Source organism: Maniola jurtina, chromosome 28 (genome assembly GCF_905333055.1).
Source record: "Maniola jurtina chromosome 28, ilManJurt1.1, whole genome shotgun sequence".
Classification (NCBI taxonomy): Eukaryota; Metazoa; Arthropoda; class Insecta; order Lepidoptera; family Nymphalidae; genus Maniola; species Maniola jurtina.
The window spans coordinates 3431733-3449208 of record NC_060056.1 but is presented as its reverse complement, the minus strand read 5'-3'; the positions used below and the strand labels follow the sequence as shown (position 1 = coordinate 3449208).

Here is a 17476-nt window from a genome sequence, read left to right as displayed (position 1 = left end):
AGATGAGCATTTTTTTTGAAATTTTTCTTATTATTCGACGACCACTCTGTATTCAGACTGAACACATGAATATTGTTCCTTTTAATATTGTATCTTTTAGATAAAAAAAAGTTTAAAAAAAAGTTGTTTTGAGAAAAAAAATTTTTGTTTACTTTTCAGGTTTTTTTGAATTACAAACTTAGGTGTAAAACATCTTCATTGCAATCAGCATAACTGTCAGTACAGTTATCTAGCAGTATGGCGTTGTCGTTTTTTATATTTTTTCTAAAAAAAAAAGTATTTTTTGTAATCGAAAACAAAAAGTTTTTTTTAATGTTATATTTAAAAAATTAAGAACTAAGATTCAAAATATCCTCATTGCAATCAGCGTAACTGCCCACAATATAGCGGAGTAGTTTTTCTTGTGTTTCTTTGCACAGACATGGTCGGCTACCATATGTTCTTTATTTGGCGCTTCCACGTTGCAAATTACACAGTTAAAAAAAATTTAAAAAAAAGTATTTTTTGTAATCGAAAACAAAAAGTTTTTTTTAAATTAAGAACTAAGATTCAAAACATCCTCATTGCAATCAGCGTAACTGCCCACAGTACAGCTGTCCAGCAATATAGCAGAGTAGTTTTTCTCGTGTTTCTTTGCACAGACATGGTCGGCTACCATAATATGTTCTTTATTTGGAACTTCCACGTTGCAAATTACACAGTTTAAAAAAAAAAACAAGTATTTTTTGTAATCGAAAACAAAAAGTTTTTTTTTAAATGTTTTTTTTTTTTAAATTAAGAACTAAGATTCAAAACATCCTCATTGCAATCAGCGTAACTGCCCACAGTACAGCTGTCCAGCAATATAGCAGAGTAGTTTTTCTTGTGTTTCTTTGCACAGACATGGTCAGCTACCACATGTTCTTTATTTGGCACTTCCACGTTGCAAATTACGCAGTTTAGTGTTGATTCATCAATCTGTAAGCAAAACAAGTGTAAATTAAAAATTTATAACACCCCCGACAAGTGAAGGTTACAGTAACTAGAAAAGAGCTCGTAACTTTCAAATGGCTGAACCGATTTTCTTGGATCTAAAAGAAACTTGATAAATTAAATGAAAGGAAAACCATGAAATGTGGACTTATAAATTCAATGAGTCAAGTTAAGGCTCTTTAACTCAAAGATCCATCTGTTTACTTATGTTAGTAATTAATAATAATTATATTATTGACGGCATTATCCATTAAAATGACGAATTACTATTTCGATAAGACGATTGCAATTTGCACGTGTTTTTAATGCAGACTCCCTTCTTAGATACATAAGTAACCAGATGGATCTTTGAGTTAAAGAGTGATCCTCACTAATTCGTGAGAATAGTCGATACTAGAGCTAATTACTTAAACTGGACCCTATCAAGTAAAGATTTTTATATAAACCTGTGAGGATGATACTGCCATTGTCGCAATTAAAATACCATATTTAATTACTTAAGGGGCATGAGACCGGCTTACCCGCGAAATTCAAATTTAAGAATTCAAATTCTTAAAAAAAAAAAATTAATTAAAGTATCGACATATTCTCACAAATTAGTCGATACTTTAATTAATTTCTTAAACTGGACCTTTTCAAGTAAAGGTTTTTATATAAACCTGTGAGGATGATACTGGCATTGTCGCAATTAAAGTACCATAAGCCTACGTTGTCGTATTAGTTTACAAATTGCGAAAAACCAAATTAAATTTGAATTTCGCGGGCAGACCCGTCTCATGCGCCTTAACCTACCTTCCTGATGAGGTCCGGCAAGTAAGAGGTCTCGAACGCATCGAGTAGTCCCTTGTGATAAGCCCCTGCAATGTGTGCAGTAAACTCATAGCTGCGTACATCACGTTGACACAGAACGCATCTGTGTCCACTCCTGAAAAACGAATTATAATGGCTTAACAGGGCTCTCTCCGTCACTTACTCCATACAATTGTAGTTCCCATTACATTTGAATATTAAGCAATCGTTCATGAAATTTTGCAGACATATTCTAGAGACTAATATTTGTGCCTGTGGTGTTTTAGATTTTTCTAAAAATATGTAGTTTTAAAATTACAGGGGCTCAAAGATTTGTATGTGAATTTTTAAGACCGCGTAACTTTGAAGCCGAATATTTTAACAGACATGACATATATTCCCCTTTCCCCTCCAACTAAGCGTAAAGCTTGTGCTAGGAGTAGATATGACAATAGTGTTAAGGTGGGGTTTGAATCGTCGACGTTTCGGATTTCAGCCCTTTAACTGTTGAGTTATTGATGCTTATAGTAATGGTTTGGGTTCCCAGACTTACTCACTTATTCATACTTATTTACTTATACTTTATTTTTTATTTTTTTATTTTTTTCGGATCAACAAACGGTAGCACGCAGTGCTTGGAAAAAAAACAGTAATAATATAAATATAGTAATAATATACGTGCTACCCACTACGTCAACCACATATTATTAATTATACTTTACTACATAGTTACATCTATAAATTAATATTAGTGTTGTAATTAAAAATATATTAGTTAATTTATCGTCTATATTCTAATTACCCTACAGCCTTAGTTTAATATAGTATTATTATTTTTAAGAGAACCTATGACCAGCTTCTTGAAAGAGCCCACACGAGTCGAAAAGTCGTATATGACTGTGTCATTCTCCATAGTAGTGAGCGTTTGCCAGAATTTGTACGACATTTTATAATAGCAAAAAGTTTATGCGTCTGATTACTACGTACATGACTTCTAACTGGTATTTTATAACAGAGTTTACGAGTTAAGGGAATACAATCGTATTTATTATGACACAGATCAAATAAGAGCATAGCTTCAAGTTGTTTGCGCCTCGACTGTAAGTCAAGTATATTATATTTTAAAAGAAGTTGGTCATAGGGAAGGTATCCTCTTGTGCATTTATAGTGCATCCTCCGTAAAAAAAAATTTTGTACAGTTTCTAATCTCTTAACATATTTATCGTAATAGGGATTCCAAATACAAACAGCATATTCCAGTTGAGCGCGAATATACTTACTTATTTTTACAGAATCCGTGATAAGCATCCCACGAGATCCTCAAAACTTTTCCACCAAAAATAATAATTTTATTTTTTTTCTGTAAAATTTCCTCGCTTTGACAGCTTGCGCTGATCTCTATTATGACTAATATCTTTATTTCTGACTCCTTCTCATTCAGGTATATGTTTTCGTTTTGAAAACTTATGTTCAATAGTTGTCTGCCCGATTTAAGGTCCCTCTTTCTAGAAAAAAAAATGTTTTCATTAGATTAAGACTGTCAAATTCAAACTCAAAATATTTTTATTCAATTAAACTTTTACAAGTGCTTTTGAATCGTCAAAATAATCTACCAGTGCTTCGGAATGCCGTTCCTACCGAGAAGAACCAGCAAGAAACTCGGCGGTTGCTCTTTTCAAGTATTCGATTTACAATATACAATAATATGCCAATTTACAATCCATACTAATATTATAAATGCGAAAATATATAATTTTATATTATATTTTGTATTTTTACCTGCAATAAAACGATTTTATTTATTTATTTAAAGTGTGTGTCTCTCTGTCTGTCAGTATGTCTGCTACCTTTTCACGGCCCAACAGTTTGACTGATTCTGACGATATTTGGTACAGGGTTAGCTTATATCTACATAGACTACTTTAATCCCGGAAAATCAAAGAGTTCCCATGGGATTCATAAAGACCCATCCACTTAACCGATTTGTATGAAATTTGGTACCGAAATAGCTTGCGTCCCTGTAGTCGAAATAGGCAACTTTTTATCCCGGAAAATCAAACAGTTCCCAGGGGATCTATAAAAATCTAAATCCACGCGGACGAAGTCGCGGGCATCCTCTAGTTCTAAATATTTCAGCATTTATCAAGACGATCGCAGTCGGGTTTTAGTTTTCAACCTTATCACACTAATATTATAAAGGCGAAAGTTTGTATGTGTGTGTGTGTGTGTGTGTGAGTGTGTGTGTGTGTGTTTGTTACTCCTTCACGCAAAAACTACTGGGCGGATTTGGCTGAAATTTGGAATGGAGATAGATAATATCCTGGATTAGCACATAGGCTACTTTTTATCCCGGAAAATCAAAGAGTTCCCACGGGATTTCGAAAAACCTAAATCCACGCGGGCGAAGTCGCGGGCATCGGCTAGTCTTTTTATAATTGGGTTTTAGTTTTATGGGAACACTAGCTGACGCCCGCGACTTCGTCCGCGTGGATTTAGGTTTTTCAAAATCCCGTGGGAACTCTTTGGTTTTCCGGGATAAAAAGTAGCCTATGTGCTAATTCAGGATATTATCTATCTCCATTCCGAATTCCAGCCGAATCCGTCCAGTAGTTTTTGCGTGAAGAAGTAACAAACATACGCACACACACACACACACACACACACAAACTTTCGCCTTTATAATATTAGTGTGAAGTGTGATAGTGTGATTTTCTTGTTTACCTTGCTTTCTTGTCAGTCTTGTTGTCTTGTAAATGCAGCGGCCATGTTATATGCTTGTTAATGTCTTTCCTTGTAAATATTATATTGCAAACACTACAGTGATAATTCAGGAACATCTGTTGATCAAATCAAATGAAATCAAAAATTATCTTTATTAACCAATAATGACTAGGCTAATCACAAAATTACAAATTTCTAATTATTATTAATTACAAACTTTTAGACACTTATAACTAAAAATAATTTAAAATAATTTAGTAAACCTAACAAAACTAGCACAAATTATTGATCCACTGTCCCTAAACTCGGTAGAACCTGTATTTTAGGCGACAGTGCTCTGCTTTACTAATTGAGTCTGAGTAACAAAAATTATTAGGTTTAATTTATTTTTTTAATTTACATAAATTATTTCAATTTTTTATTTTATTTTTGTATTCAATACAAGGCGTGCGCGTAGTGTGTATTCGTGTGTTTGTGTGAGTATGTATGTGTGTGCGCGTGTGTGTGTGTCTGTGTGATGAAAAAATAATCCATCTCTATCCATACTAATAAATGAAATTGAAGTGTCTGTCTGTAATTTCGAAATAACTACATCATATTAAGGTCATAATATGGTTATTTGAACTGTACCCTAACTGAATCACACGTTTTTAAAATTTTTGTATGTCTGTCTTTTCAAAAAAAAAAGGAGTTGTGTTTTACTAACTATATACATTAAAATCTCTGAGATTTCTGAACCAATTTGTGTATTTTCTTTTTGGTTGATAGAGAATCTTTGCGACATTGTCTCGTAAAAAATTTGAATTCCAACTCCTCAATCCTGATGATGCAGGGGATCTGACCACCAAAACTGATGGGATTGAGAAACTGGCAATTATTAATTGATATTAGAGGTACCTACCAAGTAAAGACTTTATCGTTGAACTCGAGGACCTAACTCCTCAACCCTGATGCTGTAAGACTAATTTGTGAGTTATAGTCGATACTAGAACTAATTTCTGAAACTGGACCCTTTCAAGTAAAGATTTTATATGAACCTGTGAGGATGATGCTGCCATTGTCGCAATTAAAATTTCATAAGCCTACGTTGTCGTATTAGTTTACAAATTGCGAAAAAATTGGTTGTCTGTAAAGTCGGTTTACTGACGATAGTTGAACGTGACAACAAAGGCCGATTGTGCTTCTTTGTCGCTCGTTCCGCGCTCTCGCTTGCACTTCAAGCCTTACATGGAACGCCTCAGAGCGAGGTAACGCCGCATGAGTCATGTTTTTTCGTGCGTGCAGCCGGCTCTATCGAATTATAAGACGTTGTCACGTCAAAAACCAAGTAAAATTTGAATTTCGCGGGCAGACCCGTCGCTTCCACGTTAAACGTTTGCACGAAATTTGGTACAGATATACCAAAAATTATTTAAAAAAAAAAATTACCTGCCGTAAAAGATGTCTATCATATTTGGCAACAAACTTGCATCCATCCATACATTTCGCATGGTTCTTGCTTTCAATGTGTTTTTTCATTGAACCATAGACACGCACAGAGCATACAAAGCAGTATGTCGTCCCATCGCCAATTTTGATCAAACTATTGTAAGATGCCAATGCGACTTGAACATAAGTGTTTTTGAATTTCAAATATACAAATCTTTCATTGAAATATTCGAAATCATCTTCAACATCTTCTAATGATTCATTCAAATCGATCATGTCTTGTATTGAATCAATTTGTAATTCTGTTCTCTTATTGTCTTCTAATTTGTATTGATTCCTTGCACGTTGACTTTCAATTTTTTTAGATTGATTCGTATCTGTTTTAGATTCAGTTTCGTCTTCTGATTTGTATTGATTCGTTGCACGTTGATTTTCAATTTTTTTAGATTGATTCGTATCTGTTTTAGATTCAGTTTCGTCTTCTGATTTGTATTGATTCGTTGCACGTTGACTTTCAATTTTTTTTGATTGATTCGTATCTGTTTTAAGTTCAGTTTCAATGTCTTTACTGTTAAACTGAATAGTTGTATTTTGATTCATATCTGTTTTGGATTGATTCGTGTCTAAATTAGGGATGCTAGTTGTGTGTTGATTTATTTTAGTCTGATTCATATCCAATTTAGTCTGATTGGTTTTTCGTTGATTCATATTGGTTATTAGTTGGTTCGTATGTATTTTAATCTGACTTGTTGCTCGTTGGTTCAAATCTACTCCAGATGGACCCACATGCATGCCAAATGTTGGCAAAGGTATTGGCCATCGGGCCAGGCCTAGTGTTGGTGGAAATATTGGCTGATTCATACCAATTCTTGGCTGATTCATTGGCCATTGCTGCATGCCCATTAATGGGGGTGTTACAGGTGGTTGATTCAAACCCAATAGCGATTGATTCATACTCATTGCAGGTTGATGCATTGCGGGTTGATGCATTGCGGATTGATGTATTGCAGGTTGATGGATTGCGGGTTGATGCATTGCGGGTTGATGCGTTGCGGGTTGATGCGTTGCGGGTTGATGCGTTGCGGGTTGATGCATTGAGGTTTGATGCGTTGCGGGTCGAGGCATTGTAAGTTGACGAATTGCAGTTTGATTTAAATTATTTTTGGGCTGATTGAATAAGTCACAGTATGGCTTATTTTGGTAGTTCTGAGTTGCCAACGCTTTGGTTAGCTTTTTTATATGATTGCTATCAAATAAATGCAACTTTGTATGCTCCATATTAAATAGCGCATTGCATACAGTACAATGATCTTGGAATCCAATCTGTAAACAAAATAACTTTTAAATTAAACGAAACAATCAACCCTCAACGAAATAATCACTTTCAAGTCAAGAGTGATTAGGCAATTTCTAGGCAAGCGCGCTCCATCTTAGGCTGCATCATCACTTACTAATACTCCCCTTTCCCCTCCAATTAAGGGTAAAGCTTGTGCTAGGAGTGGGTACGACAATATTGCAACAGGTCGGGTTTAAACCGCCAAGCTTCCAGAATTCAGTCTGTTCCTCAACCATTGAGCTATTGAAGCTCATATTGGATTGTCATGACATCACGTACCTGTGACATCTAACTTAAAAAAACTTTTCTTTTCTCTCTCGTCTGGCTTCACAAAGATTAGCCAATGTCAAGTTTGTAGTTATTTGTAACAAGTTAGTTAAACTATACAAGTATGGACCCCGTCTGTGCCGGCACTCGCCGACATACGCACGGCACCCCCTTAGAGCGCTTTCCAGTCAGTTTTAACAAAAAAAACACTCCAAAAAGGCAGAGCACGCCCACCAGCTAACACCAACACAGACGAAGTAAAAAAAAAAAAACTTACCATTCTAATCAAATGTATGCCGTAATTGTCTTGAAATGTTACATTTCTCAGCATGCCGATGTGATCTTGATGTTTCATATGATTTGACACATCCGTCTCATTAGCTGTCACATTACATATATGACAGTGATATTCATTTGCTGTTTTGGTAACAAAATTATATGACATGAATGACACGCGGATTCTAAAACCATTTTGATTCAATATGACATCGTTATGAATATTCGGCGATTCGTTATTTATTTCACGTTCGCTATCGTTATTCGTTGCCGTAACGGTTTTTATGTCGTTATTTTCATTTATAACGTTATTTGTACTCGTTATCGAGGTAACGGCTTGGTTCTCGGTAACGGTATTTCTGGTTGGTAGATTTTCGTTACTTTCATTTCTAGTATTCATAACAGTTTGGATAACGTTACTCGTGTTCTTTACTTGTGGTGTCTTATCGGTATTTTTAATAATTTGCGGTTCCTTAAATAACGGTAACGTTGTGGTTTTTTCGTTACCCGTATTTCTATTCTTTGCACTGTTATCGTTATTTTTATTTCTTTTAGGAACAACTTCGGAAAGTAGGGCCGGTATGACTTTCTTTTTGTGTTTCGCTTCTATATGCGATTTTATTTCATCTGCAAGTTGAATGTTGTTGCATATACCACAGTGGTAGTATTTTAAATCGATCTGTGAAAAAAATTAAACCATGAAATATATATAAGCAAACACAGAAACGGACAAGAAAGCAAGTTAATAAGAATCTGTCTGTCTGTCGTGTCTGTCAAGAAAACCTATAAGGTACTTTCCGTTGACCTAGAATTATGAAATTTAGCAGGTCTAAAAGCACAAGTATAGAAAAAAATCTGAAAACCGTGATTTGTGGTTACATCAGAAAAAATAATTAAATTGTGTTTCAATTTTCAAAGTAAGATAACTATACCAAGTGGGGTAACATATGAAAGGGATTTACCTGTATATTCCACAAGTTTTTTTTTAAAAGATTATTAGCCATGCTAATCATGACTAATATTCCCCTTTCCCCTCCAACTAAGCGCAAAGCTGTGTTAGCAGTAGGTACAACGTTAGTGCAACGGGTGGGGTTTGAACCACCGACCTTTCAGAATTCAGTCCTCTCCTCAACCGTTGAGCTATTGAGGCTTATGCATAACTAGCTGATACCCGCGACTTCGCTCGCGTGGATTTAGGTTTTTTGAAATCCCGTGGGAACTCTTTGATTTTTCGGGATAAAAAGTAGCCTATGTGCTAATCCAGGGTATAATCTATCTCCATTCTAAATTTCAGCCCAATCCATCCAGTAGTTTTTGCGTGAAGGAGTAACAAACATACACACACACACACACACACACCCACACACACATAAAAACTTTCTCCTTTATAATATTAGTGTGATAGTTTTTATATAGATTTATCGTGCAAAATGTTGGAAAAAATACCCAAGTACAGAACCCTCGGTGCGCGAGTCTGACTCGCACTTGGCCGATTTTTTATATATATTAGGATTACCTTCCGTATAAAGTAACTTTTGTACTCCTCTACAAACTTATAGCATTTCAGTTTATCCAGATGCGTTTTTTCGGCGCAGTGTTGCGCTTTGACAGTTACTTGGTAGTATTTCTTGCACACCATACAGTAAAGCTGGTTTGATTTAAACATACTGATCATATGCCAGTGGTCGAATTTCATTTTCATTCTTTTGTCAAAAATTGTCACATCTGAAAAACAAGTGTAAATTAAAAATTTATAACACCCCCGACAAGTGAAGGTTACAGTAACTAGAAAAGAGATGATAACTTTCAAACGGCTCAACCAATTTTCTTGGATTATAGATAAGAAAACTCTCGATTAAGCCACCTTTCAAACAAAAAAAAACTAAATTAAAATCGGTTCATTAGTTTAGGAGCTACGATGCCACAGAAAGATACACAGACACACACGTCAAACTTATAACACCCCTCTTTTTGGGTTGGGGGTTAAAAAGAGATTAAAAATTGAGAGAATTAGTTTAGAAATTGTGTAAAACAAATTAGCCGCATTTTGAAATCACTACTTCTTATAATAAAAAGCCTCAAGTCTGTCTATTCGCACTAATCTCATAAATAACAACATGGATTTTCATAAATGATATATCTATTCTAATACAATAAATGTAAAAGTGTGTGTCTGTCTGCTATGTCTTCATGGCCCGTCCCTTTAATAGATTTGAACTTATAATTATACGAAAGTGTACAGCTTCATAATGGCTGTTCTGTTTGGCGGCCATTTTAATACTAATTGATAGATCCAAGTTACTGTTAAGTTTTATTTTACTGGGAAAACCTACAGCTTGTTGCACCTACGATAGATAGAATTGAGTAACTTAAAAAAAATAAGTTCCAAAAAAAACCACTTACATAAATAATCCGGTGTAGCTGCAACTTTCTTAGCAATCGACGCATACGAAACATAATTCGGTTCGTTGTATTCGTTATTTTCAGTAACGTTAAAATCGATATCGTTACTGCTGAAAACGTTATCGTTAATATCGTTCTCGTATTCGGAAACATACGGAGCGTTATCGTCATAATCGTAATCGTAGAATCCCTCAGCGCTGTCGAAACCGCTTGTGTCACTTAAGCTCAATATTCTATTCCTATTGAAATGGTAACAGTCGTTATTTTTGTTTCCGTTATCTGCGCTTCCTTGGTCACTGCAAGTAAAATAACTTATTTATTTTACTAAGAAAATGAATGACTTCGTCTGTGTTGGTGTTAGCTGGCGGGCGTGTTCTGCCTTTTTGGAGTGGTTTTTTTTTTGTTAAAACTGACTGGAAAGCGCTCTAAGGGGGTGCCGTGCGTATGTCGGCGAGCGCCGGCACAGACGGGGTCCACACTTGTATAGTTTAACTAACTTGTTACAAATAACTACAAACTTGACATTGGCTAATCTTTGTAAAGCCAGACGAGAGAGAAAACAAAAAGAAAATGAATAGTTTTTATACTAGATAGGCTTAGAATTATACATGACTACTTTTTATTTCCGAAAAGAGACTCGTGGTCAGTAGTGGGCCGGCGTTGGGGTACTCATGATGAAAATGACGATTTTTTATTTACTAATACTATAAATACGAAATTGTTCACAAATTCAAAGTTGCTCAGCAAGCTATGGAGAGGGCTATGTTAGGGGTTTCCCTGAGGGATACGATCCGAAATGAGGAGATCCGCAGGAGAACCAAGGTCACTGACATAGCCCTAACTATTAGCAAGCTGAAGTGGCAGTGGGCAGGCCATGCCTGTCGTAGAGCCGATGGCCGTTGGAGCCGGAAAGTCCTTGAGTGGAGACCGCGTAGTGTGGGACGCCCTCCAGCACAATGGACCGACGATATAAAGCGGTTGGCGGGAAGTGGCTGGATGAGGAAGGCTGAGGACCGGTTGTGGTGGCGCTCTATAGGGAAGGCCTATGTCCAACAGTGGACGTCCACAGGCTGATGATGATAAATACGAAAGTGTGTTCGCTAGCTTTTCACGGCCCAACAGTTTACTAGCGTTTCTAGCAACGTTAGTTCTAGTTACTCCCTGTATAACATTAAATAGATACCTGTTTCTGTCAACATGCAAGTCAAAGTCGTACAAGACGTCGGATGCCCGGTTTGTCGCAAAAAGCATTTTGTCTTCATGGGTTTTGCTGTCAAAGTGTTCGTTTTCCGCGTCTTTGCCGAAGCATTCGTTGCATACACCACAGTGGTAGAAGTCTTTGATCTAAAAAAAAAACTTTATTCATAAATCCAAATCCATATTAATATTTAATCATTAATTAACAGAAAGATTTATTACACTTTTCATACAATATAAAAAATATTATAAATTAAATGAAATTAAAAACTATGAACTTTGTTCATATTCCACGGACTGATGGAAGAGATATGAAGAAAAAATAAAATATAAAAACTTTTGTTAAAGTTTAAAAACTAGCAAAGTGAAGGGTTCCATTCCATCGTACAAGATATTTTAGGACTTCGTCTGTGGTGGCGTTTGCTGGCGCGCGTGTTGTGACCTTTTGGAGTGTTTTTTTGTTAGAAGTGGCCGGTTTTTGTGTTCTGCTGGTGTTTATTGGTGGTGGAACTGACTGGGAAGCGCTCTAAAGGGGCGCCGCGTGTATGTCGGCGAGCGCCCGGCACAGACGAAGTCCATACTTATACATATAGTTTTCCTAACTTGTAAATAACTACAAACTTGACATTGGCTAATCTGTGTAAAGCCAGACGAGAGAGAAAAAAAAATATATTTTAACATTTTTATGTGAACCACAAGTTAATGACAACAGCGCCATCTATATTATGTGATTTAGTAATTTTTTCGTGGACACATTTCAATTTCGACATTGCTGCACATGTCTTGGCTGACTGCATGGTTCACTATGGGAATCATGTGCGAATATGTCTTGAGGCTCATACCCCCCCCCCCCCCCCCCTGGCCTTGTCGTCATTTTAATTTTTTTTAATGTGATGTAACCACAAATTCACGGTTTTCAGACTTATTCCTTTACCTATGCTAGCCTTAACCTACCTACCTACCAAATTTCATGATTCCAGGTCAACGGGAAGTACCCTATAGGTTTTCTTGACAGACATGACAGACAGACAGACCACAAAGTGATCCTATAAGGGATCCGCTTTTTCTTTTGAAACACGGAACTCTAAAAATTAAAAAAAAAAGTATTATAACTTACCAGCCTTGTGATATTCAAATCAAACTTCTTCAACGGTTGATACTTCTCCAAATTCCTCAAATGTATATCCGAGTCTATATGCTCTGTAGTACCACCGATCTTAGTATCACAGACTATACATTTATGAGTATCACCCTGTTCTACTAAAGTGTTCCACTGTGCTACTGTTAGTAGCATATTGGAATTTATAATCAGTCCATATGGAGTCTCCTGGATGGAGACCGGTAAATAGATATCTGAAAGAAAATAAAGAATAAAAAAAACTGGTCAAATACCTATTTTCAAATTCCTTGGAAGTAGAGTCCCCTCTTGATAATCCAAGAGCACTATGCAGTGGACCCCTGGTAATCCGACAAATTTTTTGCAGGACATTGTCGAACTATCGAATTTGTCGGATTATAGAGTACTGCCTAAGACCCCTCTAAACTGGATTTTTTCAAAAAAGAGTACCTTGTAATCCAACAAATTATAGATCCAGTGATAAGATTCTATATATTATACATACTCTGAAGGACAAATCATACTTCACTATGTATGTCAAATTTAGTAAATCTATACTAATAAATAAAATTGGAGTGTCTGTCTGTAATTTCGAAATAACTACCTCATATTAAGCTCATATGGTTATTTGAACGATACCATAACTGAATCACACGTTTTTAAAATTTTTGTCTGTCTGTTTGAAAAGGCTAATCTTTGGAACGGCTGAACCGATTTTGACCGGACTTTCACAGGCAAGTAGAGGATTGACCAGGGCGTAAAATAGGCTACTTTTTTAACCGACTTTCAAAAAGGGAGTTGTGTTTTTCTACCTATGTACACTGAAATCTCCGAGATTTCTGAACTGATTTGCGTCATTTCTTTTTTAATCGATAGAGGAACTTTGCGACATTGTTTCATAAAAAATTTGGAGTCCAACTCCTCAATCCTGATGCTGCAGGGGATTTGACCAATCCACACGGGCGAAGCTGCGGGCATCAGCTAGTTAAATAAATAATAATAGACGTCGGTAATCTGGCTCCTGTCTAATCCGGCAACGCCTGTAGTGCCGGACTAGACAGGGGCGTTGCCGGATTAGACAGGGGCCGGATAACCGGGGGTCCAATGTATTTGAATTAAAAAAATTCCTTTCTATTTCAACTCACCTGTAGTATCATGAATCGTGACCTCCATTTCTCCATCACCAGTATCCGTGGTTTGTATTTCAAACAGGGACAGTGTGTCACTGTCCTCCAGACCATCTTCACGGAAGATTGTGCCGTTGATTTCATAAACTTTATCATATATCAATGGTTTTTTACAATCCGTTACACAATCCAATACTATTGGTTTGAGGATGGATTCGTCTATATATATCTCTGGTATATCAACTTTGTCTGCTGCCACTTCTTCTACGCAAGAGGCCATGTTTCTGGAAAAAAGTAAGGACACAATTTTATTTTTGAAGTGTGAACTTTTTTTTAAGCAGTTCCATACCTCAAAATGTTTCATATACCTATTTTTTAAGTACTTGTATCTATTATATCTGTTAAGTCTATTATAATATAATGTTTACCTGGCGCTTTACAAAAATGTTGTGGACGCTAGTCATTGATATGCATATCGGTCTGTCCCTTAATAAGTCCCTTAATAAATAAAAGTGTGTGTCTAAAAATAAAAGAGTGTCCCTTAATAAATAAAAAAAAAAAAGGTAAAACAGAACCCTTATAGGATCGCTTTGTTATCTGTCTGTCTGTCCATCTGTCAAGAGAACCTACAGGATACTTTGTATTGACCTAGAATTATGAAATTTGGCAGGTAGGTAGCTCTTATAGCACACGTAAGTCTGAGAAGAACCCACAACAAACTCAGTCATTAATAAAGAACATTGTATGTGTAACCTCATTACATCTAGAAATGTTTTATAACAAGTGTAAATTAAAAATTTATAACACCCCCGACAAGTGAAAGTTACAGTAACTAGAAAAGAGCTGATAACTTTCAAACGGCTGATTTTCTTGGATTATAGCTAAGAACACTCAATCAAGCCACCTTTCAAACAAAAAAAACTAAATTAAAATCGGTTCATTAGTTTAGGCGCTATGGTGCCACAGACAGATACACAGATACACAGACACACAGATACACATGTCAAACTTATAACACCCCTCTTTTGGGTTGGGGGTTAAAAATAGTGTTCTATTTTTGTAAGTACTTTCTGTACTCGATTAGCTGTCGTAGTTGTAAAATGTAATATCTTCTGATATTTAACAATGATTGAGTTTCTTGGGTGATCCATTTTTATTATGATCATCACGATGGCTATATACTAGACTTGCAACGAATAGTATATTCGGCAGTATACCAAATACCGAATATTCGGCGAGGCCCCTGACCGAATAGCCGAATATTCGGCAAAAGTATTCGGCCGGATTTTTTTATTAAATTGGATTAAATTATGTACCTGTTTTATGTACCAATGACTACTTAATAAGAATACAGAATAGTAACCGAATATTCGTTGCAAGTCTACTATATACAATCAAGTTTACCATCAAGTTTGCAGCAGATATGAAGCAGCATCCAGTAAACTGATAGCCATACATTCAAGGTCACTGGATCACAAGTCAAGGTTACTGGATGCCACTACAAGAGCTTGTATTACAAAATTCCATAATTAATTTTGGACTTGTGTTTCCACAAGTTTAATTAAAAAATCTATTAAAACCATGCTCCTGAGAAAAGCATTAATCATCTACAAAAGGAAAAACAAAACAACTGTTCAAAATCATATTATACCTATTATACCTACAATCAAAGATTATGTATATGATAAAAGCGATCCCATCCCACAACTGTGCAAGCTGGATCGCGCCAGCAATGCACAGGACTTCAATTACTTTTATATATACTATAATATTATATATAAAATCTTTGAAAAGAGCAACCGCTGAGTTTGCTGGTTCTTCTCGGTAGAAAAGGCATTCCAAACCAGTGGTTTGGAATGCCTTTCCTCCTCCTTACCGAAAATAATGCTTTTGACGATTCAAAAGTACTTATAAAATTTTAATTGCATAAAAATATTTTGAATTTTGTAGTCTCCTGCAAATTTGATCAGTAGGTAGCTAAACTTGATTTTGTAAGGCCAGCATCATGAATGTGCTTCTGTAGAAGTGCCATCATGGATTTCACAATGTTGATGTCTTGAAAGAAATCACAATCTACTATTAATCACAGTACTAGACTAAGGGGACATGATAATATTAAGCTACAATATCTCATCCTCAAATCCTTTAAAACACTTTCTGAATAACAGAGCTGTTCATGTATGGAATAAATTGCCCAAGGATTGGTACATGTCAAGCTATGTTAACCAGTTCAAGAATAGATTGGACAAACATTTGGAAAACTTGAAGCACTTCTGATATAGACGCATCAGCGAAAGCAAATTAATAACGCATTGTGGGGTTTTTCCCCCCAATGAGCGTTTTCGTTCTTAGTTTCTAGAATATTACAAACAAGCTTTCACACAATTAAAACTTTTTGCGCCCAATAGCCCGAAAAATGATTCAAAGTTAACATAAGCTTTCACAAAATAGCCTGAAAAAGGATTAAAATTTTCAAAAAAAATCTTACTGTTCATGTATTTCAGTGATTTGTCTATGTATCGTTTCACCCACTATTAAACCATATAAAATCAAAAGTAACACAACTATCACAAAGATATTAAACAGAAAAGTAATCAGAGACCAAAAAAACATGTTTCGTTACGCATTACAACGACTATACTGCACTTACTGGTCGAAATAAAGTTTTTGTCTTTCAGTTTCAAGATCAAACTTCCATGTTTTGAACAGTTTCAACTTACAAAATAATAAACACTAAGATAACGGTACAAGTTCTGAGTACTGGCTATTATATACCATTAATTTTCTAAGAACCTAAGAACCATATGCACTTAAAAGTTGAAACATAAGATAAAAGAATACTGTTGAAACTTGAAAATACATCCATTGAAACTTGAAACTTTTGAAGTTTCGTTGCTTGTTTCGTTTAAAAATGAGTAATTCCCCCTTGCACCCTAGCTAATTTTTTTTTTAACTGGTTTTACGGCACTGGGTCCTATCACTTAATCGCGGTACATTTAGTACATTCGTCACGGGTAACATTGTATAGTGAGCAAATGAGACAGGGCTCCCTTTGTTTTTGTTCCTGGAAGTGGTTTATAGATAGCAATACCACAGCTGATGACAGAATAATATAAAAGATTAGTATTATACGTACAGAAAATTCACTCAATTGTTAAATAAGTACTTGCGACGATTTAATAGCCTACATAAGTATTATTAAACAGATCAATCACTCATGCAAGCTAAATTAAACTTTATCACTGTGGACGAGTGTCCGTATTGCTTTGGATCTTTTCCTCTTCCTACGTCGCGGACGTCACCACAACGTCACAGAAGAGATACCTAGGGTGGTCAACAATGAGTAAAAAAATACAGTAGATATTTTAACATCAAGCCTTTATTCATTTTGTTATTTTAACATAATTTCCTTATTTCTAAACTTAACTATTAAATTATATGTATAGATTAACTATTATAATAAAATTGTAAAGTTTCTTAACCTTAAATGTTGGTAATGTAGTAGCGAAAAAATCGTAAGTCTATGGTATGTAGTAATGTTATACTTCTATACTAATAATAAATAATACCAAATCTTGTTGTCACCCTAATAGAAAAGGAGGCAATCATGGCAATCCTGTTCAGTGCATAGAGATAGTATATTATAATCCTTCATCCAAGGTTCCGTGTTATTGCAATAGGCTCATTTTTGGCTTCTCAGGGCACAATCATGAATGATCTCGGGCCTAAATAATATTTGAATAATGTTTGACGATGTTAACCGTGACGACTGTACTTATAAGGTAAAAAAATCCATTTCATTACGATTTCAGTGGTCTGTGCTTACTTTATCTTATCTGTTGA

At 35.5% G+C, this 17476-nt stretch overlaps 1 protein-coding gene across 4 annotated transcripts; it reads right to left on the bottom strand.

The window, feature by feature from the left end:
* Positions 1–742: 742 nt before the first annotated feature.
* On the bottom strand, positions 743–16539 carry LOC123879393. 4 transcript variants are annotated; one of them, XM_045927059.1, is made up of 13 exons: positions 16284–16539; positions 14062–14153; positions 13652–13917; positions 12507–12742; positions 11376–11536; positions 10193–10488; positions 9306–9514; positions 7791–8468; positions 5911–7233; positions 4483–4598; positions 3042–3266; positions 1765–1897; positions 743–957 (listed from the first exon to the last, which is right to left on the bottom strand). In XM_045927059.1, the coding sequence occupies exons 3-13, from the start codon at positions 13911–13913 to the stop codon at positions 775–777; spliced, it is 3822 nt and encodes a 1273-aa protein (XP_045783015.1). In that variant the 5' UTR covers positions 13914–13917; positions 14062–14153; positions 16284–16539; the 3' UTR covers positions 743–774. The 4 variants fall into 4 exon arrangements, with proteins under 4 accessions (XP_045783015.1, XP_045783013.1, XP_045783016.1 ...); XM_045927057.1 differs by lacking the exon at positions 14062–14153 and having other exon boundaries at positions 16122–16539; XM_045927060.1 differs by lacking the exon at positions 14062–14153 and having other exon boundaries at positions 16275–16539.
* Between the last annotated feature and the right edge of the window lie 937 nt (positions 16540–17476).